The sequence below is a fragment of the Triticum urartu genome, chromosome 5A (genome assembly GCF_056163025.1).
Source record: "Triticum urartu cultivar PI428250 chromosome 5A, HENAU_Tu73, whole genome shotgun sequence".
Classification (NCBI taxonomy): domain Eukaryota; kingdom Viridiplantae; phylum Streptophyta; class Magnoliopsida; order Poales; family Poaceae; genus Triticum; species Triticum urartu.
In genome coordinates, this window is record NC_141877.1 from 609,272,133 (window position 1) to 609,295,610 (window position 23,478).

Below are 23,478 nucleotides of genomic sequence, written 5' to 3' on the forward strand. Positions count from 1 at the left end.
TTCCGGCAAAAGTATAAATACAGCCTTACTATATTTCATAAAAACATTGTGTTTACAATGGGAATACATGTCATTCAAACATAATATTCTTCGAGCACTGGGACTCTATCAAACGAGCACCCTCAAGAACCTCTTCAAAATAGTGCTCGACAGCTACTCGGCCTATGGCCGAACCTTGCGCCGCAACAGTGGTAGCATCCATCTCCGCCCAGTATGCCTTGACACGGGCAAAGGCCATCCGCGAGCCTTCTAAGCACGCCGACCTCTTCATCGCGTTGATGCGTGGCACCGCACCAAGGAACTGTTGCACTAAGCTGAAATAGATGTTCGGCTTCGGCTTCTCCGGCCACAAATGATCTACAACAGACCTCATGGCGAGTCCGGACAACCTATTAAGTTCGGCCTATTCGGCTAGCTGATCAGTCAAGGGAAGCGGACGCTCTGGAACGTTGAATTTCGACCAGAATAGCTTGTCCACTTCACGATCTGATTGATCTTGGAAGTATTCGACCGCATCGACAATGCTCGCCGCCAAGTCCATATATGCGTCTGCCGAACTCCACAGCCGATCCAGAGGGGCATATCGAGGATCTCCGAACTTCCTCCGCAGCAGAAAGGGCTTCCCAGCCGCAATATCCCCGGCTTCGCGCAGCTCCTCCTTCTTCGCCCTCATAGCAGAGCGACTGTCTTTGGTCGCCATAGTGGCCTTCTCAAGGTCCGCTCCCTTCACTCGGTTCTCTTCTTCAAGGAACTGGCAACGGTCGGCAGTGCCTTTTAATTCTACGGCCATCTTTTCTTTGCTTTCGCAATGGGCGGCCTTCTCGGCTCTTAACTCTTCGGCCGCCTTCAAAGGAGCCGTATTACTAACCCTCGCTTGTTCCTTGGCTCGGGCGAGTTCCGCCCGAAGGGTCTCCACGGTGGTAGCTCCGTCTACAGTCACAACATATTAAAGATACTGGCATCATGCTGCTCTTATTGTGTGACATTCACCAAAACATTACTTACCCTGTAATTCGTCAAGCCGCTTGTTAACAAGCTCGATGTCGGCGTCTGCCGCATCCAGTTGCCGTTTTAATTCAGCAACTCACTAGTCCGGCTAGCCACCGGAGCTTCCACCACCTGCACATAAAGGCAGTCTGGTTATTGCCTGGGACTATGATCCTCTGTTCGCCGTTGTTCTTGACGACAACCAGAGTCTCAGGGGCTACTATCTACACAGGGCACACCTAACATGTGCGGTACTATCACATATTATTTCACGTACCTCAAAGCCTGTCAATAGACTCATAAAGGTTTCATGTAATCCGCTTTCGGCGGACGAAATTCTTTCCATCACCGTACCCATCAGCGTACGGTGTTCTTCTGAGATGGCCGCTCGCCCCAACAGATCCCTCAGAACGTCCGACCGCATACCAGACGGTGCCGGACTCTTTTGTTTGCTCTCTTCGAGAGCCAGACGCTGAGACTTGGGGGGTCTATGGGATTATCTTCTGGCCTCACCGGATCCGGAGAGGCCCTCCGTGACGACACTTCGGGGTCGCCCGCTTCTTGAGTGGAGGAGTCCGGGGGAGGCGTTTCGCTCTCCATCATCTCCGGAAGAAGATCCCCCGAAGACGAGCTCAGCTGAGAAGGGCTAAGACCCGAACTGCAAGATATATGCGGCGGTTATTTTCTCAGAAGAAAGATAGTATACCTTCACTATTAAAGCATTTTTTGGATCACTTATGACTCGTTGGAGGGCTGATCCCCCCATGGACTTTGTGCGGCAAGAGCACCCCCCGAGGCAGGACCCTGTGTTGGAGACTTCTTCTCTAGTTTGGAGGCCTCGGCTTCCGGATCCTCGGAAGCAGTCCTCTTCCTCCCCCGGTTATCCTCCTTTAAGGAGGCGCTCATTCCCTCGGTTGGAACTAGCAGCGATGGGGGCCCGCTTCTGCCCATATTATTCCCCCCTGTATCTTCTTTCGAGGGCTCCGGGCAAGGTGCGAGCTCGAGCATCTTTTCCAACACCGTATTTTCCAAACCCTCAGGGAGGGGGGCCGAACACCGAATCATCTTCGCCTTTGTTAGCCAGTCCTGGTCAAAGAGCGATCTCTCAGAAATAACTTCATGATGAATAAAGGACAGTGTGTTCGGCTAGAGGATTTCTTACTTGTTCGGCGGCGCGGTTACTGCTCAGGCCCACGTCCTCAGTAGCATCCAGACACTCTATTTGAGGTCCGAAGAATGACTTGTACATCTCCTCGTGCGTCAGGCCGAGGAAACTTTGAATGGCACGCGGCCCTTCTGGGTTGAACTCCCACAAGCGAAGGGGCTGGCGTTTGCAAGGCTGGACTTGACGAACCAGCATAACTTGTATTACCACGACCAAATTAAAATCTCCCTCGAAGAGATCTCGAATGCGGCTTTGCAGTATAGGCACGTCCTTGGCTGGACCCCAGCTCAGACCTCTGCTAATCCATGACATTAGTCGTGGTGGGGGGCCCGAGCGGAAAGCGGGGGCAGCCGCCCACTTGGCACTTCTGAGAGCTGTGACGTAAAACCACTCCCGTTGCCATAATTCGGACACCTCTGGAAAGGAACCTTTCGGCCATGGGGCTCCTGCCATCTTGCCTATTGATGCACCTCCGCACGCTGCATGTTGCCCCTCGATCATCTTCAGCTTCACTTCAAAGGTCTTGAGCCACAGGCCGAAGTGAGGGGTAATGCGAAGGAAGGCCTCACACACGTCAATAAATGTCGAGATGTGGAGAAAGGAGTCCGGAGCTAGATCGTGGAAATCTAGCCCGTAATAGAACATCAAACCCCTAACGAAGGGATCCAGAGTGAGGCCTAGGCCTCGGAGGAAGTGGGAGACGAACACGACGTTCTCGTTGGGTTCGGGAGTAGGGACGACCTGCCCTCGAGCAGGAAGCCGATGCGAAACCTCGGCGGTCAGGTATCTGGCCTCCCTCAACTTCTTGATGTCCTCTTCCGTCATGGAGGAGGGCATCCATCGGCCTTGAAGGCTGGACCCGGACATGATTGAAGATCCGGAGCACCTAACTTGGGATTTGGGTGTTGGAACTCGAGGCAGGGGAAGGGTTCGATTGAGCACGAGAGAGAAAAAACGAAAACCTTGCCTCTTTATAAAGAGGGTGAATATCAAGCGTCCTCTCCGTAGTTGTTTAGGACTTGCCTGTAATCTAGGGGTCCTAGACACGGTTGGGTTACCCACGACCGCATTAATGAGAATCCCGTAATTGGGGAAGCACGATCTCTGCTTTGACGAGACGTGTCAAGAAACCGCCTCGCATTATGTGTGGAGCTGGTTGAAGAAAAACGGTTCGAATAATCACCGGGCCATGACATAACGTCATGCTGCAAAAACAAGTCAGTAAATTGGATTTGCGGAAATATTATTCTCTCTACGGCGGTATGTGGAACTTATTTTGCAGGGTCGGACACTATCCTCGTATTCAAATTCTTCTGTGATGTATTCGGAGAAGGAACCCGCCTTACAATGCCGAAGACAATACTGCGCGCCAGACTCATCGTCATTCAAGTTTGGTTCAGGGGCTACTGAGGGAGTCCTGGATTAGGGGGTCTCCGGACAGCCGGACTATCTCCAATGGCCGGACTGTTAGACTATGAAGATACAAGATTGAAGATTTCGTCTCGTGTCCGGATGGGACTCTACTTGGCGTAGAAGGCAAGCTAGGCAATACGAATATGGATATCTCCTCCTTTGTAACCGACCTTGTGTAACCCTAAATCTCTTCGGTGTCTATATAAACCGAAGGGTTTTAGTCCGTAGGACAACAATCACAACATACAATCATACCATAGGCTAGCTTCTAGGGTTTAGCCTCTCTGATCTCGTGGTAGATCTACTCTTGTACTATCCATATCATCAATATTAATCAAGCAGGACGTAGGGTTTTACCTCCATCAAGAGGGCCCGAACCTGGGTAAAATATCGTGTCCCCTGCCTCCTGTTACCATCCGACCTAGACGCACAGTTCGAGACCCTCTACCCGAGATCCGCCGTTTTTGACACCGACACGCGGTGTCTCGCGAGGCAAGATCCACCGGTTTTGACACCGACACGCGGTGTCTTGCGACGGTGCCCGGCAGAAGCTCAGCATGGGGATGGGTGCACTATCATTGGGTTCACGTATGGCAGGTCTGACGGTGCGGGGCGATGGCGTGCTGTACTACAACCTACCACCATTCACGCACCTCGCTGCTCTTTGCCGCATACCGCGGCCCCCGACTGTCGTGCTTTTCTTCTGGACCGTCGCCATGAACAGTTCGCCGGAGCGATCGGAGCAGCGCCGCTGCATACTGCTGCCCCACGGCCGTCGCATCGTCCTTCTAGACCGCCTCCATGAACGACTTTGTAGGACCAGAGCATATCATCAATGAATATATTTTACATTCTAAATTTCTTGTATTTCTGCAGCAATGGAAGCAGCTTCCACGGACCAGGGACAATGAGCTGGTGTTTCAAGTGTTTGTCAAGCTCTAGCTGGGGATGTGGTAGTAGTGATACTGATAGTACCGTGGTATCCGGTTGGCTGCTTGCAGTTTGTAAAGTTGTTGTTTCTCTGCTTGGCTACTTGCAGTTCGTAAAGCCTTTGCAGTCTCCGTGTGATCTAGTGAAATATGGAAACCGGCTATGGAGAAAGACCCAAACATCATGTAGAATTCGAAGCGTGGACAGTTTAGGCACTTCCTAAGCATGTCTATTTCTTGTGTTTTCTTCTCTATTTTTTTTCCCAGCAGCAGACTTGACTTCATCTAAAGCAGTCATCTGTCAAAGAATGTTCTTGTTTTTCGTTGAAAAAACCAACACCGAAAGCAAGACCAGTCTTCTTTCTCTTTTCGGGAGCAGAGTTTAAAAAGATGGACTGTAACGATTGCGTAATATCAATTTATTGGCCTCGTCATCAAAAGTGGCTTCCAATTGCTCGGAAATTCCAATCCATGTACTGCATATGCATTTCGCTAAGCAGTTGAATAAAGTATGGAATTGACAATATACACACAGTGGCAATTTTCTCCACAAGCAGTTCATGTGCTTCTGTGGGAAGGCATTGCAGAGCCGTCGAGGTGGCACAATTTTCTCGGCATTGCTGGAGAAATGCTTGAAACTGAACTTATTTTGGTGTTATATTAAAAAATCCACTGAGGTCAAGCCGCATAATAAAAGCATCTTCAATAGATGGTCTAAATTTTGACGGTCCAAAACCTGAGATGTAAATTTTGGACTGCCAAAAGTGCGTTTTGGAGCTCCGAAAAAAGGCCAACTCCAACGGATGGTCCAAATTCATGGTCCAAAAGAGCAACTCCAATAGATGGTCCAAATTCATGGTCCAAAACCGGCCAGCAGCCGACCGGCTGCTGTTCAGCCGCACATATTTGAAAATAACATTAAAAAAATCATGTCCACAACATCAAATTATTACATAGTTCTTCAGATCCAGGAGATGCAATGCAACACAAATACAACATAGTTTTGCACAAATACAACATAGTTTTGAACAAACAAATAATGAATCTATGCGGATCTTCTGCCATGCCATTTCCAATACTCTTCCATCAAATCTTTATGGAGTTGGTCATGCACATCGCTGTCTCTAATCTCACTGTACACCTTCATGAAACGTCTGATGCACTCCTCTTTGCGCATGGGGTTAACACGAATGCCCATCAATTGATAGAAGTTGTAATCTAAATTTTTTCCACGCTCGTTCTCAATGATCATGTTATGCATGATCACGCAAGCCGTCATGATGTACCAAAGTATCTTTTGATCCCAAAATCTAGATGGTCCTCGCACAATAGCAAATTGGGATTGCAAAATCCCAAATGCCTTTTCAACATCTTTTCTAGCCGCCGCTTGTGCATTATGAAAGACAAGTTCTTTCTTACCTTCAGGTTTTGCAACCGGCTTGATGAATGTACTCCACCTCGGGTAGATCCCATCTGCAAGATAGTACCCATAGTTGTAGGTGCGGCCATTTGCTTCGAAGGTCACCGGTGGTGCTTCTCCATTTGCTAAGTTGGCAAAGAGAGGTGACCGGTCGAGCACGTTGATGTCGTTGCAATAACCGGGCATACCAAAATATGGATGCCAAATCCATGTGTCATAATCAGCAACTACCTCAAGAATGATAGTGGCATCCTTCCCACGACCCTTGAATTGTCCATGCCATGCTTTTGGACAATTCTTCCATTTCCAATGCATGCAATCCACAGACCCGAGCATACATGGAAACCCTCGAGCTTTGTTCATCTCCAAAAGCCTCTGAGTGTCCTGAGCATTGGGTGCTCTCAAATACTGTGGACCGAACACTTCTACCATAGTTATTGCAAATTGCTTGACATAGAAGATAGAAGTGCTCTCTGCCATCGCCAAGTTGTCATCAATGTAATCTGCCGGAACACCATATGCCATAATGCGCAAAGCGGCAGTGACCTTCTGCTCAATGCTATGGCCAAGCAACCTGGCACAGTTCCTTCTCTGCTCGAAGACTGGGTTATGATGCTTCACTTCATTAAAAATGCGAAAGAACAAGTCTTTCGACATTCTGAAACGACGTCGAAAGTAATTCTCCGGAAAAACTGGTGATGATGCAAAGTAGTTGCACACCAACCGTTTATGCGCATCAATCCGTTCTCTCCGAATGAACGCACTGTTGGGGAACGTAGCAGAATTTTAAAATTTTCTACGCATCACCAAGATCAATCTATGGAGTCATCTAGCAACGAGGGAGAGGGGAGTGCATCTACATACCCTTGTAGATCGCGAGCGGGAGCGTTCAAGAGAACGGGGTTGATGGAGTCGTACTCGTCGTGATCCAAATCACCGATGACCGAGCGCCGAACGGACGGCACCTCCGCGTTCAACACACGTACGGTTGGGGAAGACGTCTCCTCCTTCTTGATCCAGCAAGGGGAAGGAGAGGTTGATGGAGATCCAGCAGCATGACGGCGTGATGGTGGAAACAGCGGTGATCTCGGCAGGGCTTCGCCAAGCTCCAACGAGAGGGAGAGGTGTTACGAGGGGAGATTCGATCGTCGGTATCCCAATACCTCGTTAAATCTCGTTACCGGCAAGTCACTTTACTCGTACCGTAATGCATGATCCCGTGACCAAACACTTGGTCACATTGAGCTCATTATGATGATGCATTACCGAGTGGGTCCAGAGATACCTCTCCGTCATACGGAGTGACAAATTCCAGTCTCGATCCATGTCAACCCAACAGATACTTTCGGGGATACCTGTAGTATACCTTTATAGTCACCCAGTTACGTTGTGACGTTTGGTACACCCAAAGCACTCCTACGCCATCGGGAGTTACACGATCTCATGGTCTAAGGAAATGATACTTGACATTGAAAAAGCTCTAGCAAACGGACTACATGATCTTGTGCTATGCTTAGGATTGGGTCTTGTCCATCATATCATTCTTCTAATGATGTGATCCCGTTATCAATGACATCCAATGTCCATAGTCAGGAAACCATGACTATCTGTTGATCAACGAGCTAGTTAACTAGAGGCTCACTAGGGACATGTTATGGTCTATGTATTCACACATGTATTATGATTTCCGGATAACACAATTATAGCATGAATAATAGACAATTATCATGAACAAGAAAATATAATAATAATCATTTTATTATTGCCTCTAGGGCATATTTCCAACACGCACGACCATAAACGGAACCACCGTGCTTCGGTTTCTTCCTCTTGTGCATGTCCACTAGCATAGCAATCTCCTCTTCTTCATGCAAATCAAATTCCTCGTCCGACGATGAATCATCCACGAAAGAGGAGTCAACCGAGCTCATCTACAATGCACACAACCACCGTCAAACATATTATCCAATCCCAAGTTAAATCATCAAGTTTTGTCATTTTTTTACCTTGGGAAATTCCGTCGAACACCTTGTGCGCGCGGTGGAAGAAGATGGCCGCCGGTTGGATTGGCTGCTGCTGACGGCTGCGGCCGGCTCCGGACGGCGGCGGTGATAAGAAATGAGGTTGGAGGCCGGCCAAGAGGAGCTCGACGGGCGGCGAAGACTAGTTCGACAGCCGGGCGGAGGGCTTGGTGCGGCGGTCCTGCGGCCGACGCAACGGCCGTGGTTCCTCCTCACGGCCGACGGGATGAGGTCGGCGGCAACCTAAGACCCGGCGGAGGCCTACTGCGGCAGCCGGACCGCCGGAGGGGCCGAATCCCGCGCCGGCTGCCACCCGATTCGGCGGCGTCCGCGTGGCGGCGGGGGTGACGGCGGCGGATGTGGGGTGGTGGCGGCGCCGACGGCGAGGTTTTGGGCGGTCGCGGCGGGGATTCCGGCCGGCTGTTCTTCGGGCGGGCGGGAAAGGAAATGAAGTGGCGGTTGGGCGTTCGCGGACGGCGGCTGGTTTTGGACCAGATGCATCTCGTGATGTATATTTGCATCGCGAGGTGTTGTATTTTACATCACGCGAAGGCGCGGTTCAATCTTTTTTTGCATATGGACCGTCTGTTGAAGCAGCGTTTTTTGCCCCAGACGGTCCAAAAGTTAGGTATTTTTATATATGGACCATCTATTGAAGATGCTCTAAGAGAAGTAAAACAACTGCTATGCTACTGATAACCTGCTTTATTTTTGGGATGTAATCTATCTGAGTAACTGTAAAACACAGAAGGGGATTGTGAAAAGAAGACCACTTTTCACCTCACCTACCGGGACACCAGGTAGCTAGCTCCCATGAGGACTTACCGGAACTGTAGCCGCGTCAACATGGAAACTGAAGATCAAAGTGCATCGCCTCTTCTTTGGCTTCGCTGCAAGTGAGGAGCAAATCCTTTTTTCTGTATATATAACCGTTCCTCTAAAATATTTTGTCAGACGAGGACGAGCCCGTGGCTCGATGGCTGGTTGTGGCAGTGGCCATCCAATCCGCCCAAGATTGATCCCTGGGATTGATATGGGTGTTTCACCTTGGGTAATGTTTCCCTTGTAGGTACCTCGCACATCTATGGGCCATAGAGGTGATGTATCCTTTCACGGGGTCGGATGACTTCAGAAATTTCTAAGACATGCCGTGTTTATATAGACCATAGATCTTGGTATCAACATAGCGAGAGTGTGTGTGCGCGCGCGCGCGCGTGCGTCTGGTGTGTCTTGTGTGCTTGTTCTGATCTACGACGGTCGACATGTATCCATGTAATCAAGGCTCATGCGTGCGTGCGTCCGGGAGCCAAGGCGAGGGTCATGATCGTGAAAACCAGTGCGACAGTCCCGACCATGAGTGCCCAAGCACCCCCCACGATCACGTTGCGACACCGTGCTACAAATCGAGCTCTTCGTTCAGCCTCCAAAAATTTCATTTTCAACTAACTCTCGTATAATTGCTTCCCAGCCCCAACTAGCAGAAGGCTGAGCCGAACCAGCCACCTCCTCCGTACTCACGCTCTCTCCGATCTCAACTGTTCTCCACCCGAAACCCTCGCCCGCGGCCGCACCATGCCGCCGCCGCCGCTGGTGCTTATGGAAGAGCTCCTCGAGGAGGTCTTCTTCCACCTTCCGCCGGACGAGCCCGCCTGGCTCGTCCGTGCCTCCGCCGCCTGCATGCCATGGCGCCGCATCCTCGCCAACCCTGGCTTTCGCCGCCGCTACCGCGAGTTCCATCCAACACCTCCCGTCCTGGGAATCTTGGAAAAGGTCGGCGCCCGCATCGTCGCCATCCCCGCCCATTTCCCTGCCCAGACCTGCCATCCCGAATGGTATGCCATGGACTGCCGCCACGGCCGCGCCCTCTTCGCCGAGTTCGGGAAGACCAATGACCTGGTCGTCTTGGACCCCATGACGGGCCACCAGCGCGGCGGTGCTCTGCGCCACACATGGCTGCGACCACCACGGTTGCCATTTGCCAAGATGGGCATTTCCTCGTGGCCGTCGTCTGCGCCGATGTGATCCAGGGAGTCACATTGGGCTGGCTCTACTCATCGGAGACTAACCTCTGGACGGAGCTCGCCTCTGTTCATCACCCTCATGTCAATTATACCTCTACCATGGCCGCGCCTAGCGTCCTCGTGGGAGATACACTCTACTTCAACATCCATGGTGACATCGAGTGCCAACTGGGCACACTATGCTTGTCAATGTTCGGGAAGCCCATCGTTGGCAATGGGACTCTCATAACCATGGAAGACGGGGCCGGGGGCTTGGATTTGCTGCACTGGTGGATGTCACAAATCTTACCCTGTGGTCAAGGGAGGCCCGACGGGAGGGTGCCATGGGATGGACAAAGCTCAGCGTAATTGATCTTAAGAAGCTAGTCCCTGACGGTGCCCTCTCAATCCCAACATCTTTTGATGCCCTCACGATCCCAACAAAATATAGGAGGTTGCCTCCCGGTGGATTGGAGATTAGTGGCTTCGCGGAGGGCACCCAAGTCATTTTTGTGTGCACAAGTGTTGATTCCTACATGGTGGACCTCAGGTCAGGGCGAGCGAGGAAGGTAACCCGTCATGGCACAGAATCATTTCCCTACACGAGCTTCTACATCCCAGGTATTAGCAACATGTTAGTGGCGTTTAGCAACATGAACTGAGAATACACAACTTAGCAAGTAAACATACGCATTATGATAATATTTTCAAAATTCTAAACATCCCAGGTACATCGCAACCTACATGAGGTTCTACATCCCAGGTACTATCACTTACGCGTATACATATAAACCATGCACAACCCTTTGATACAATCTGCCAGTGGCATTATTGGCACCAAGCAACATAAAATGAAAATATACTTTTTAGCAAGCAACCTTACACATGGCGACACATGTTCTCAAGAAAGATGATTCTTTGAACATCTGGATACCTAGTGTGGTTGTATTAGTACGTATGACTTGTTGGTCCTTGTGATCGGTGAGTAAGCAAAATGTACAGTCAGTTGACCCTGGTTCATCAATCAATTGATTTGATGTTGTGATTTTCTTGCATTTCTGCAGCAATGGAAGCAGCCTGTACTGGCCAGGACCAGTGAGCTGGTGTTTCAAGTGTTTTTCAAGCTCAAGTTAATGGAGCAAGCCCTCTTGTGGATGAAGGATTGAAGCGGGAGGTGGTAGTAGTGCCGTTAGATATAGTAGCTAGGATTATGGAACTTCATTTAGGAAGTTTTGCATTTTAGTAAAGACCTTTGTGGTCTTCTTGTGGGCGTGAGAAATATGGGGACACTAGCACGATAAGAAGATGGTCTTAATGGAAACCGGCAGACTGCTATGGGAAAAAGACCTGAATATCATCTAGTAGAATTCGAAGTGTGGACACTTTGGTACTTTCTAAGCAGGTGCGCTTCTCATGTCTTTGTCTCTCTGTTTTTCTACCGGCCAGGGTCTACTGCATACGCATTTCTTCACAAGCAGACGATGAAGTGTGGAGTCGACGATGCATGCAGTAGCAATTTTCTCCACAAGCAGGCCGTTGAAGCAACAACTGAACTGGTAGAGACTGGCTGTTAAATTTCTCAGCATTGTTGGAAAATGCTTGAAATCAAACTTATGTTGACTTATGTTTTGGGTTGCACGTCTGAGTAACTGTAAAACATAAAGGGGAGCGAAAACAGCTGACAGTACAAGTCCAGTTCAGATTTTGGTGGGGGTATTAATCAGCTACTGACTAAACGAATGGGCGAATTAGGCAAGCTAATTCTTCAAATCAAGATCAAACTCAAGGCCAGGTGATTCTCCGGAGAGCCAGAGCTGCTTCCTGATCACCAAGCATGAAGTTGCGCCGGCCGGCGGGTCCTGCTGAACTTGTGAACCCACATCGTCAGGCTTGCTCTCTACTCTCACCACTTGGACCAAAATGCTCTTATGGCAACGATTATGCATCACGGGATCAATGGGGTATTCTCCCAACATGTCCTCAGATGGGTTTTTTTTTTTGAAAAAAAACCTGGACTCTATTAATTGGAGATAACGGTTACATCACTTACATGTCCTCAGATGGTTCTGTTTGCATTACATTGTACGCAAAGATGTTACCTCGAATCAAGAAATATTTTTCACTACGAAGAATGAAAGTCCATGGAGTGGAAAAGTTGTTCGCAGAGCACTGAGATAATGTTTTATCGATAAGGGGAAATGTGCCATCAAACAGAAATTTAATTGGTTAATTAAATAAGAAAAACAATGTATTCATCTCACGATGAAATAAGTATATCAGTATATGTCCAAAAAAATGCGTCCACCACCACAAAGATGCATGTTATATGGCCCAGAAATAAATCAGGAGTGAAAGCAAACACATACCTGCTCATCTAAGTTCCGAAAAAGGATTTCCCACTACTTTGTATTACAAAGCAAACACATACCTGCTCATCTAAGTTCTACACTCTAGCTCTCGGGACATGGATATATTGTTTTATCTGCAAGAGAAAATGTACCATCACACACGGACAATTGTTTTGACTAAATTAAAAGAAAATGATGTTTTCACTTCAGAATTAAAATGTGTGTATCACAAGAAAAAAGAGAGTAATGCTAGACATGCAGAATGGTTTAGGGGGGTTTTACAGACTGATTAGGAATGGATGGTTGGGATGAAATTCATGGAGGCAGGCCCACTAGTGAAATTCAAGGGAGGGACAATTAGAGAAGCACACACACACCTTCATCGTCCATACCTTCCGTAAGGCAAGGCCCGTAACTCTGGGATTGTTGGGAGAAGAATGCTTCCACCACAAAAATGCATTTTGAGCGGCTTGGAGATAAATCATGGGTGAATCAAGATTTTTCTGGATCAATGTCCTATCCGCCTGAGATCACCTCCTATAGGTCTTGGATCTGGTGCCCTGCCTCCGGCGCAAGTATCGCTCTGTTCAGGAGGGCCTCCACCTGCGATGTTGGGTTCAAGACATAGCACCACTATGTTCAAGAGGGCCTCCACCTACGATCTTGGGTTAAGACATCTGCGGTGTGCTAGGTCCTACCGCCGTCGTCTAGTACATCGATCTGTGGCATCAGGTCAGACTTGTGCACCTTTCGGACTCCCTAGATAAGCTGCAATGGCGTTGACCATCTCTGGATCCTACACGGCAAAGTCATGCTATGATCAATTGTTTGTCAGATCCATTGTTGATCCACATTGGGGCCTGACATGGAAAACATGGGTGCCCCCTACGAATAAAAGTCTTCCTCTGGCTAGCCTTCTAAGGACGATGCTAGACCGACAACCGGGTTGCTCGTGGCAGCTTACCCACAACTCCTCGTGCATCCTTTGTGATCAAGAGTCAGAGTGTATGCAATATTTGCTCAGCGGATGCCCCTTCTCTCGCCAAGTGTGCTAGGAGATCCTCTCCTGTTGTAGGCTCACAACAACCATCATCTCCGTCGATGTCCCCTTCCTCGAGTGGTGGGCTGCTTCCTTCCTCTTGACCCCGGCTTCGATGTGCAAGGGATTCACCTCCACCATCTCCCTCACTGCATGGTGGCTTTGGAAACACCTGAACGACTTTACCTTTGACGCCATCGACCCACATTACCCGCGTCACTAAAACCATCCGCGATGAGGCATGCCTCTGTGCTCGAGGCTTGTGGATTACTTAACATTTTTTCTTTGGGGTTGAGCACTCCCCCTTCATGTAATTCTTAGGTTTTGCATATCGCACCTCCACGTGTGTTTGCGAACCCGTGCCTAACCTTACATGTATCAATTCTTTGTACCCAGAGGTGGAGCCACGTTATAGCCCCGCCTGGACAAAAAATAAGAATTTATTAAAGTGGTGTAAACATCCATTATTTATGCTCCCCCGCCCCCCTCTCAAAAATAGATTTTGCATAGCTCTGCCTATCAATGAATAATGCAAGGCTTTGCGTATTTCACGAAAGAAAATACAAGATTTTCAGTTGAAAACAACTCACAAGAATTTATTTCTAAAAATGTTGCATGCAAGAAGCCATTCTAGTATTGGTTTTACATGTTTATCTCATACTCCCTCCGTTCTTAAATATTTGTCTTTCTAAAGATTTCAACAAATGACTACATACGGAGCAAAATGAGTGAATCTACACTCTAAAATATGTCCATATACATCTGGTTGTGGTAGTCCATTTGAAATATCTAAAAGCAACTCCAATGGGGCGACCCATTTCGTCCACCCGCGTCTGTTTGGGTCGGCGCGGACAAAAGTGATGGCCCAACGCGCCGACCCAAACGGACGCGCGTCCGTTTTTCGTCCGCGGGCGACCCATTCCAGGCCCATTTTTGAGCCGGATTTACGTCAGGGCGGACACGAGACGGACGCGCGCGCGCTCGCCCTCTTTCCTCACCGGGCCCGCTGGTCGGTGGCACATTGGATTCACACCCTCGCCCGCCTGCCACGTCGCCGACGCCGCCGGCCATTTTTTTCAGATAAAAATGGATACATAGATAATTCTAGCTGTGGGAGTCCTGGATTAGGGGGTCTCCGGACAGCTGGACTATCTCCATTGGCCGGACTGTTAGACTATGAAGATATAAGATTGAAGACTTCGTCTCGTGTCCGGATGGGACTCTACTTGGCGTGGAAGGCAAGCTAGGCAATGCGTATATGGATATCTCTTCCTTTGTAACCGACCTTGTGTAACCCTAACCCTCTCCGGTGTATATATAAACCGAAGGGTTTTAGTCCATAGGACATACAATCATACCATAGGCTAGCTTCTAGAGTTTAGCCTCTCTGATCTCGTGGTTGATCTACTCTTGTAACACTCATATCATCAATATCAATCAAGCAGGACGTAGGGTTTTACCTCCATCAAGAGGGCCCGAACCTGGGTAAAACTTCGTGTCCCTTGCCTCCTGTTACCATCTGGCCTAGACGCACAGTTCGGGACCCCCTACCCGAGATCCGCCGGTTTTGACACTGACACTAGCGTACACAGATAAAAAGAAAAGACCACTACTCATCGATTTCTAACTCCGACTCGGTAATGTCCTCCTCCGATGTCTGAATGTAGGTGTCAGCATACGCCTCGTCTTCAAAGTCCCAACCCGCCGTTCGTAGCTTCAATTTCAATTGAGCTGCCTGCTTCCGCGAACGCTTGTCCTCCCGATAGGCGGCTCGCTCCCTCCTCCTCGCGTCCCTCTCCGATCTCAATTGCTTGTAGAACTGGCGCTCGTCGACGATGTCCTGCGGGTAGCCTCCACGCCACAGCACCAAGGCTTCCACATCCTTCTATGCGATGGCAAGGCGACGCTGCCGCCTCCGGTGGACACGACGATCCTCGTCGGTGAAAAGCCGCGGGAGAGGCACCAGATCCTGCGCCCGCTGGCTCGACACGTTGGGAAAATTCATATCCCGACGAGGCCTCAGGAGGCACCACGCTGCCGCGTCATGCGCGCGGGCCGCCTCCTCTGCGGTGTCGAAGGTGCCGAGGGCGAGACGTTTCTCACGAAACCAGATCTCGGCGGAGAAGGCGCCGGAGCGACGCTCGCGGACTCCGCGAAAATCCGAAGCGTGTAGGCGGCGGATCGACATGGTGGCGCAGAGACGGCGAGAGTGGGCGGCCGACAGAGTGTGGAGAGAGCGCCTTCTTTTATAGCGAGCGCCGGCCGCGGCGCGCACGTGAACCTTTCCCGCGCGCTGGAGCGCCAAAACCAGCGCGCGCGAACCTTTCCCGCGTGCTGAAGCGTCAAAATCAGGGCGATGACACGATGTTAAGCGCGCGCGGTCATGAAAATGGGTCGGTCCGTTGGACGCACTGCCGACCCAAAACTAAAAAAGGGCGGACGGCGGGCGGGCGGCCGACCCAAACGGACAAAAAACGGATAAAAACGCCGTCCGTTTGGGTTGGCCCGTTGGAGTTGCTTTAAAAAGACAAATATTTAGGAACGGAGGAAGTATATTTTTGAAAAAAAACATGTGTAAACCTGAGGGGGGTTGGGGGGCGAAATCATGTGTGTTACACAGATAGTTTTTTCAAATCCGTGTTTCATTTTGAGCCAAAAATCCGTGTTCACTAACAATGAAAAACTTCGACCCGTTTTGAATCCCGCTCTCGCTGCTTCCGGGGCCCACCTAGCAGACCCTCTATTCCAACTTCCTTTTGTCCTTTGTTTTTCTTCAAGCCACGCAGCCAGCACACAACACAACACAGCAGACACACACAGGAAACCTCACTCGCTCCGTACAGTGCCCACACTCCTCCCCACCCAAACCCTCACCTCCGCCGCCGCCCGCCGGCGCCGATGGCCGAGCTCGCAGTCGCAGAGGACCTCTTACTCCGCCTTGCGCCGGAGCTGGTCGACGCGGTCCTCCTCCGCCTCCCGCCGGGAGAGCCCGCCTGCCTCGTCCGCGCCTCCGTCGTCTGCAAGCCCTGGTTCCGCATCCTCGCCGATCCGGGATTCCGCCGCCGCTACCTCGAGTTCCACCGGACGCCCTCCGTCCTGGGTCTCTTCGAGGACGACGGTGCCTACGTCCGCACCTCCGCCCTCCCCTCCGTCTACCCTGGCCGTGGCCGCTTGGTCGACAGGCCCCTGGACTGCCGCCACGGCCGCGCGCTCCTCGCCCCCTACAGCCGCTCCTTCAGGGAAGGGGAGGCCGTCATCCTGACCGTCCTCGACCCTCTCACTGGCCGCCTGCGCCGCGTGCTCTCTCCGGTCGACGAACATGTGCTCTGGTTCAGTGCGGCGGTGCTCTGCGCCGCGCAAGGCTGCGACCACTACGGTTGCCAAGGAGGGCATTTCCGTCTCGCCGTCGTGACCACCGATGATGCAGGAGTCACGTCGGGCTGGCTGTACTCGTCGGAGACTCACGTGTGGAGCGAGCTCACCACCGTTGGTCACCCCAAGGTCGCCTACTGTGCCAACCAAGGTGCGCCAAGCATCCTTGTCGGAGAGACACTCTACTTCAACATCGATGGCATCATCGAGCTTCACCTCGGTAAACTCTGCTTGTCAAAGTTTGAGAAGCCGATCGCTGGCAAGGGGCGTCTCATGATGGCGCAAGGCGGTGGCCTCGGATTCATTGCTATGGTGAATGTCACAAATCTAACCATGTGGTCAGGGGAGGCTGGAGCTGGACCGAAGGGAGCCATGGAATGGACAAAGCTCAGGATAATCGATCTTAGGAAGCTGCTCCCTGCCGGGGCTCTCATGACCCAAACAGTTGATTATGGGATTAATGGCGTCGCCGAGGGCACCCAAGTCATATTTGTGAGCACATGTCTTGGTTCCTACATGGTCGATCTCAAATCTCGACAAGTCAGGATGGTGTCTGGTTGTGGCAGAAACATCACTCCCTACATGAGCTTCTACATCCCAGGTACTAGTATTACTTATGTGCATATATATAACCCTGTACAATCCCTTGACACGGTCTGTTTGTGGCACTAAGCACTATAAAATGAAAAATATGTTTCTTAGAAAGTAGCGTTACACATGACGGCGCACGTTGTGCTCAAGAAAGATAATTCTATGAACATCTGGGCTTAGTTGTGTGTTTGGGTTAGTGCCACTTGTTAGTCGTTGTGATTGTCGGGTAAGCAAATTGTACATTAAGGTGAAACTGATTCATCAGTCAATTGATTTTATATTATTCTGATTTTACAGGTTTTATATATGTGGTGTGCACATATATAAACCCTGTAAAATCCTTTGGTACAATATGTCTGTGGCACTAAGCAATATAAGATGAAAATATGTTTCTTAGCAAGTAACCTTATACATGATGATACAATTTTGTGCTCAAGAAAGATGATTATATGAACATCTGGACTAGTGTTAGTGGTGCGTTTGCGTTAGTGCCACTTGTTGGCCTTTGTTATTGTTGAGTAAGCAAAATGTACATTAAGGTGAACCCGATTCAACAATCAATTGTTTTTACATTATTCTGATTTCGTGCATTTCTACAGCAATTAAAGCAGCTTCCACTAGCAAGGGGCAGAGAGCTGGTGCTCCAAGTGTTCGCCGGGCTGGAGCAAGAGGGAGGCGGTAGTACTGTTGTTAGATGTGGCACAAGTGTGGCTCTGGATCTGCAGTGAGATCATCACTTGGTGTTAGTTTAGTAGGGCTATGGAACTTTGTTTAGGAGTGTTGCGCCCCCGCTTGCATTTTGTAAAGACCTTTCCAGTCTTGTGATCGTGAGAAGTATGGCGGCAGCAAGCACGGCGTGATGATGGTCTAACGGGAACCGGCTGACCTACTATGGCAAATGACCTGAATATCATGTCTGAATTCGAAATGTGGACACTGGTACTTTTAAGCATGTGTACTTCTCATGTGTTGTCTCTCTGTTTTTCATCTGAGATCTAAGCTGTTACTCCTGGCCCTCATACTGCATTCATTGGCATTTCTCCACAAGCAGATGGTGAAGTGTGGAATTGACAATGCACACAGTAGCAATTTTCCCCACAAGCAGACCATCTGCTCTGGGGACTGGTAGTAGCCACCGGCATCGAAGCAACCGGACTAATAGAAACTGCCTGTTAGATTTCTGGAGAAATGCTTCAAGTCAAACTTATGTTTACATATGTTTTGCAATATACGTGTGAGTGACTGTAAAACATAAAGGGGAGCGAAAATAGCTGACTTCCTAAAACACCGCTCTTTACATGTGTTGGTTCCTACATGTCTTCTCTGAAAGAATTCATGAAATGACTCTGAAGTCTGAACCACCTAAAGGATAAATAAAGCCGCAAAACTTGTTGACGCACTCTTGAATGTTGTACCAACAATGGCTGAGCGACTTCCAATTGCGTTGACGGATCACTTCCTTGCGGTGTAGGGATCATAGCGCTTTTCCTCGTGAAACCAAATATGCCCGCTTTGCCCAAACGCCGTGCACCTTTGCTTCGTGCCTTGAAACGGGTCGATACTAGTGGCCAACCACTCCTAGAAATCCCGAAGTGCAAGGAGTTATCGTAGCACTCTCCAATGTGGATGTGTAAGTATATGAGTGCCGAACCAAAAGGGAGCTAAAGGTAGGTGTCTTAATCTCTCAAGTTCCGTATGCCACTTATGCAACTATCCCTGTACTTACCGTTACTTTACCTAGACTCTCTACAACTAATATAGGATGCAAGGGTATAACTGAAGTAATAAGAAACTAAAAGTGGTGCTGTTATGTATTTTAGTTACAAAAATAAAAACTGAGAAAGTGTTTGTGGTTGTGGTTGTGAAGGTAGTAGTGGTGGAATTGTTCCTAGGGAATTGGTAACATCATTAAACCACCGGCACACATGATTGTTACGATTATCATGTGGGAGGGGCGTCTTCTTACATACTGCCAAAACATGGTCTCACATGTATTTATAATTCTCATCTTAGCAAGTGATACAAATACTAAGATTCATTAAGATGAAAACCAAACTATAGCCATAACTTCCTCTAGGGTTCCTCTCAAACCATAACAATCCAAACTATAGCCATAACTTCCTCCAGGGTTCCTCTCGAACCCCCTTGCTCAGACTTAGTTCAGTTTGCTCCTTGTTTGGAAGTTGTTGCTTTCATGCTTGCAGTCATGTTTGTGGGAACTCTGCTTAAGAAGTGCTTGCTTCCGTGCTTGCAATTTGCAAAGAGTTTTAAGTCCAGTCAGTTTGTAAAAGACTTTCCCAGTCTGCGATAGAAGGTGTATACATGCATACTTCTTAGGTAAATCATACTTGCATGTGGAATCGACATTGCATACATGTGCCTCTGAATACAAAAAATGATTGACTTGAAACATCTAATATGTATATATGAGAACAACCGGTATACAGGTGAGATCAGCAGAGCTGTTAGTTCCTAGGTCAAAAACAATTGACACATGTACATGGTGTCAGCATCTAGCTAGTGTCAGAATCAGTAGCTGAATTAACCAGCCACTGACCAAAAGAATGAGCGAATTACGCAAGCTAATTCTCCAGAGAGCCTCCAAATCAAAGATCAAACTCGAACTCATCCTTGCTGTTTGATTCTGCAGAGAGCCCGGGTGCTGCTTTTCAATTACCAGGCAGCCTCATTGTCATCTGGCGTTGCAGCATTGAGCGCTCCCGGACTGCAGCTTCCTCCAGAGGCAGATCATGTGCTGCGGCGACTGGTAGTGCGCCGTGTAGTAGCCGTCGAAGCAGCCGGCCTGGAAGAACTTGACGTCGTGCGAATACTCCACCGGCTGGCGAGTCTTACTGAACTTCTGAACCCACATGCCCATGCTCACGTCCTCCATCTTGAACAGCTGCATCAGTCAAGGGAAACGCGTCCGGTTTATTAGGTTCTAGACACACTACACAGATGCTTCGATATTTACTTGCTGACAAGGATGGTGGTGGTGACTTACTCTCAGTTTCTGGTTGTCAAACTCGGATACGATGTACTCAGCGATGTCTGATGAAATCACATAGCCCGGTCCGTTTGCGTAAGGTGGGTATACTTCCTCTTCCCATTCCTGAAGAGCAGCAGGAAAATTACAACACACTCATGTATGCAGGGTCAAATATATCACTACTACCTGGAGAAAATTGCCACAATTATGACACATACTTTTTTTCGGAAAAGAAATATCATACTCTAATACCACTACCAGGTATTGTAAAATATAACACCCTGTGTTGATAGGTTGATCAATAATTCATTTGCAAGCATAATCATAGCTCCAGCTACCAGGTAAACCCATGCTTGCTTTAGGAAAGGCAGAGGCTAGCATGAACGCACTAAAACATGAGACTGGAAAGGGGAACTAACAGATATGACCCGTAAAGCATTAATATGCTGAATAATGGAGGTCAAGTCACACCAATGCAGGAATTTGCATGGCCCAAGTGCCCAACACACAAGGATTCTTTCAGTTTTTTTATTAAAAGGAAAAGGCATGCTACATGTAATTGCAAAGGAAGCTGAATCATATCATACCTCATACGTTACAGCCCACTTTCCAGATCGCAGAGGCCTGTGGTAGTAGTTTATGTTCCCCACATACATGCTCCCCCCGTTCTTTACTTTCTTCACTTGATCCAACACCGCGTCAATTCTAACAAATGTGTCGTCGTCACACTTCATTACGTATTTCGCTTGCACAACTCGCACCTATAAATAAAATAGACAAGGTCAGAATGAGCATTTTTGTCGATGGAGCTGAAGCATGATCGAAGAACAGTTAAAAACGTATTAGTTTTTCTTACCCCATACTCAGCAATGGCAATAGTCTTTAAAACAACAAGGTCATAGCTATCCATGAAAGGGACCAGAACAATGTCACCAAAGAACTCTGCCTCCTTTTTCAGTTCTTCGTTGACCTCTTTTTTCCCATTCTGTAAACAAGTCTTCTATTAGAGTTTGCAGAAGTCAGCAATATAACTGTTAAGGTGTAGCAATCAATCATCCACAGGTGCTTACCAGAGCGACGAAGAACCGGGCAACACTGTTGGACGATCTCCTTGTGGCAATCATCCATGACTTGCGAACGGCCATCCGCTCGGCGAAATGGTTGGCTGCAGAAAGGATGCCAATGAACAGCTCGACAGGTTCAGTCGGCAGAGGTGAGGCCTTCCACTGTTCAGACATTTCGAGGTATCGCTGTGGGTCGAAGCTAGGGTGTGATTTGGGCAGATGGGCGGCAGAAATCGACTCGATGTCAAGGTCCCCGTTCAACGACAGGCCGGTCGCGTCCTCGAGATTGTAACCCTGTCAGTTAAACCAACAGATTGACAGCCCGTCAGATAACAAGTTCTCCATCCATGATATACTATGTAAGTAAGCAACGAGCAATCTCTGTAGAGGCATGGCAAAATTCTTACAGTGCGGTAAGGGAAGGATGCGACATGTCGGCCATCGACATTGACATGGTAGCCTTCAAGACCAGCTGTGATGGTTAGGACAAAGAGCTTGCCCTCTGCAAAGGGGTATGCCTGATCGACAGAGACCTCGTCTGGCTCCGGTTTGCCGATCAAACTGTTGAGCAGCCACTTTATGTTTGATGATGATTCCTCTGTCTTGGCGCCATCGTCCCGAGTCCATTTCTCACACTTGATTTCGCCATCAACTGAAAGAACAAAACCAACATGTTAAATTGTTTTGGTTTTAACGGCATCAAGCAAATTGAGTGATGCAAATTGTTTTGGTTTTAACGAACAAATAGCTTCCAAACTGAATAGTACTCTGCAATCGAAGGAGCATATTCAATTTCCTAGCGAACGATGGGATTAAAGCAAAATTTAGACTCTGCAATCGACGGAGCTCACCTCTGTCGTCTTCTGGCCGGGACGGCGGGCCCTCGCAGCGCTGTGGCAGCGCCCACTGCATGCGGTAGCAGGTGTTGAGCTCGATGACGGGGCGGCCGGTGAAGTCGCCGGCGAGCCTGGGGTTGAAGTGCAGTATCCTGGGCGGCTCCTCCCCCTGCACGGCCTTGGTGCCCAGCAGCTCCACCATGAACTGAGAGGACGCCGCCCCGTCCCTCCTCCTCGGCCGGGCCACCACGGTCACGCGCGAGCCAACGGCCATCCCGCACGGGAGCTCGACGGCCACCGGGGTGCTGGCGAGGCGGTCACGGGGAACGGAGACGGTGGCGGGGCAGGACGCGGGGGCGGACGGTGAGGGGGAAGGGGAGGAGGAGGAGGAGGCGGGAGCGGACGGGGAGAGGAGGTCGGGCAGGAGGGGAGCCGCGGCGGCGAAGGCGGAGGAGGCGGCGGCGTCGATGGAGGAGGCGGAGGAGGAGTTGGCGCGGACGCGGATGGAGGAGAGCGCGAGGCGGGCGCGGCGGGGCGGGTCGGGGGTGGGGAAGGTGCGCGTGTGGGGCCGGAGCGGGGCCGCGGTGGAGGAGGAGCGGGCCTCGAGCTCGCGGCGGCGCGGGCGGTCGGCGGTGGCGAGGGGCGCGACGGAGACGGAGGGCAGCTCGAGGAAGAGGAGGAAGCAGAGGTACCCCGCCGCCGCCAGCATGAGCGCCAGCCGGCACGCGCGCTTGGGCGGCATGGCGGTTCGCGTGGTGGCGGTCAGAGAAGGTGGGGAAGGAGTAGCCGTTCTTCTGGACTGGGTCCGCGGCCGGGGCGGGGCGGGGTGGGTTTATTGCGGACGGAAGGGAAGCGGGGGCGCGGGTCGTGTTTAAAGGCCGGACCGTTGCTGCGGCGGCGGCGGTGGGGCGGTGCAGCGGCTGACAGCGCGCAACGGCTTGTTTCTGCGCCGGTTTGGCTGTATGCCTCGACCGGAGTAGGCTCGTGCCGAAAAGAAAAAAACACGTGGAGCTCCAGGGGAGCAGAGAGGCAGGAAGAATGCGGGCGTGTGTGTATGTTTACACGTAGGGCCTGCACGTGCGCTCGTGCGTGTGCGTGTTTCTTCTTTTGCGCCTGCGTCCACGGGAGTGATTTTCTTGGCCACGAAGGAAAGGTGTCGGCGAACCCGGATGGACGCGGAACGCACTGCTGGCTGTGGCTGTGGCTGGGTCGTTCCGTTGCGTTTTGTTTGGGCCGCGTGTGGAGGCGGCGATTGACGGTGTGGCGTGTGGTGGACTGGGCTGGTTGGCCGGCCGGTAGGTTGG

At 50.1% G+C, this 23,478-nt stretch overlaps 3 protein-coding genes and 1 pseudogene across 4 annotated transcripts; 2 read left to right on the forward strand and 2 right to left on the reverse strand.

Moving 5' to 3' along the window:
- The first annotated feature begins 9,507 nt into the window (after positions 1-9,507).
- Positions 9,508-11,034, forward strand: LOC125506183 (uncharacterized; annotated as a pseudogene).
- Positions 11,035-14,931: 3,897 nt separating this feature from the next.
- LOC147973318 (uncharacterized) lies at positions 14,932-15,510 on the reverse strand. The gene is made up of 2 exons (XM_087524642.1): positions 15,286-15,510; positions 14,932-15,162 (listed from the first exon to the last, which is right to left on the reverse strand). Exons 1-2 carry the CDS (start codon positions 15,508-15,510, stop codon positions 14,932-14,934), a joined length of 456 nt encoding a protein of 151 aa, XP_087380768.1.
- A 578-nt stretch (positions 15,511-16,088) lies between these two features.
- On the forward strand, positions 16,089-18,268 carry LOC147973319 (uncharacterized). Of its 2 annotated transcripts, XM_087522025.1 has the most exons (3): positions 16,089-16,914; positions 17,038-17,295; positions 17,885-18,268. In XM_087522025.1, exons 1-3 carry the CDS (start codon positions 16,221-16,223, stop codon positions 17,965-17,967), a joined length of 1,035 nt encoding a protein of 344 aa, XP_087378151.1. In that variant the 5' UTR covers positions 16,089-16,220; the 3' UTR covers positions 17,968-18,268. The 2 variants fall into 2 exon arrangements, with proteins under 2 accessions (XP_087378151.1, XP_087378150.1); XM_087522024.1 differs by having other exon boundaries at positions 16,089-17,295.
- A 1,400-nt stretch (positions 18,269-19,668) lies between these two features.
- On the reverse strand, positions 19,669-23,020 carry LOC125519129 (hydroxyproline O-galactosyltransferase GALT6-like). The gene is made up of 7 exons (XM_087522023.1): positions 22,190-23,020; positions 21,746-21,990; positions 21,345-21,632; positions 21,131-21,259; positions 20,862-21,035; positions 20,290-20,397; positions 19,669-20,187 (listed from the first exon to the last, which is right to left on the reverse strand). Exons 1-7 carry the CDS (start codon positions 22,914-22,916, stop codon positions 19,978-19,980), a joined length of 1,881 nt encoding a protein of 626 aa, XP_087378149.1. The 5' UTR covers positions 22,917-23,020; the 3' UTR covers positions 19,669-19,977.
- Between the last annotated feature and the right edge of the window lie 458 nt (positions 23,021-23,478).

Bases quoted from the DNA above. Each gene is read 5' to 3' on its own strand.
- LOC125519129 (XM_087522023.1), bottom strand. From the start codon at position 22,916: ATGCCGCCCAAGCGCGCGTGCCGGCTGGCGCTCATGCTGGCGGCGGCG. The intron at 21,991-22,189 runs GTGAGCTCCGTC...TTGTTCTTTCAG, and splicing joins CCGGCCAGAAGACGACAGAG to TTGATGGCGAAATCAAGTGT. The intron at 20,398-20,861 runs GTATGATATGAT...GCTGCTCTTCAG, and splicing joins AGTGGGCTGTAACGTATGAG to GAATGGGAAGAGGAAGTATA.
- LOC147973318 (XM_087524642.1), bottom strand. From the start codon at position 15,510: ATGTCGATCCGCCGCCTACACGCTTCGGATTTTCGCGGAGTCCGCGAG. The intron at 15,163-15,285 runs GTGCCTCTCCCG...GGCTACCCGCAG, and splicing joins GCCAGCGGGCGCAGGATCTG to GACATCGTCGACGAGCGCCA.
- LOC147973319 (XM_087522024.1), top strand. From the start codon at position 16,221: ATGGCCGAGCTCGCAGTCGCAGAGGACCTCTTACTCCGCCTTGCGCCG. The intron at 17,296-17,884 runs GTACTAGTATTA...GCATTTCTACAG, and splicing joins CATGAGCTTCTACATCCCAG to CAATTAAAGCAGCTTCCACT.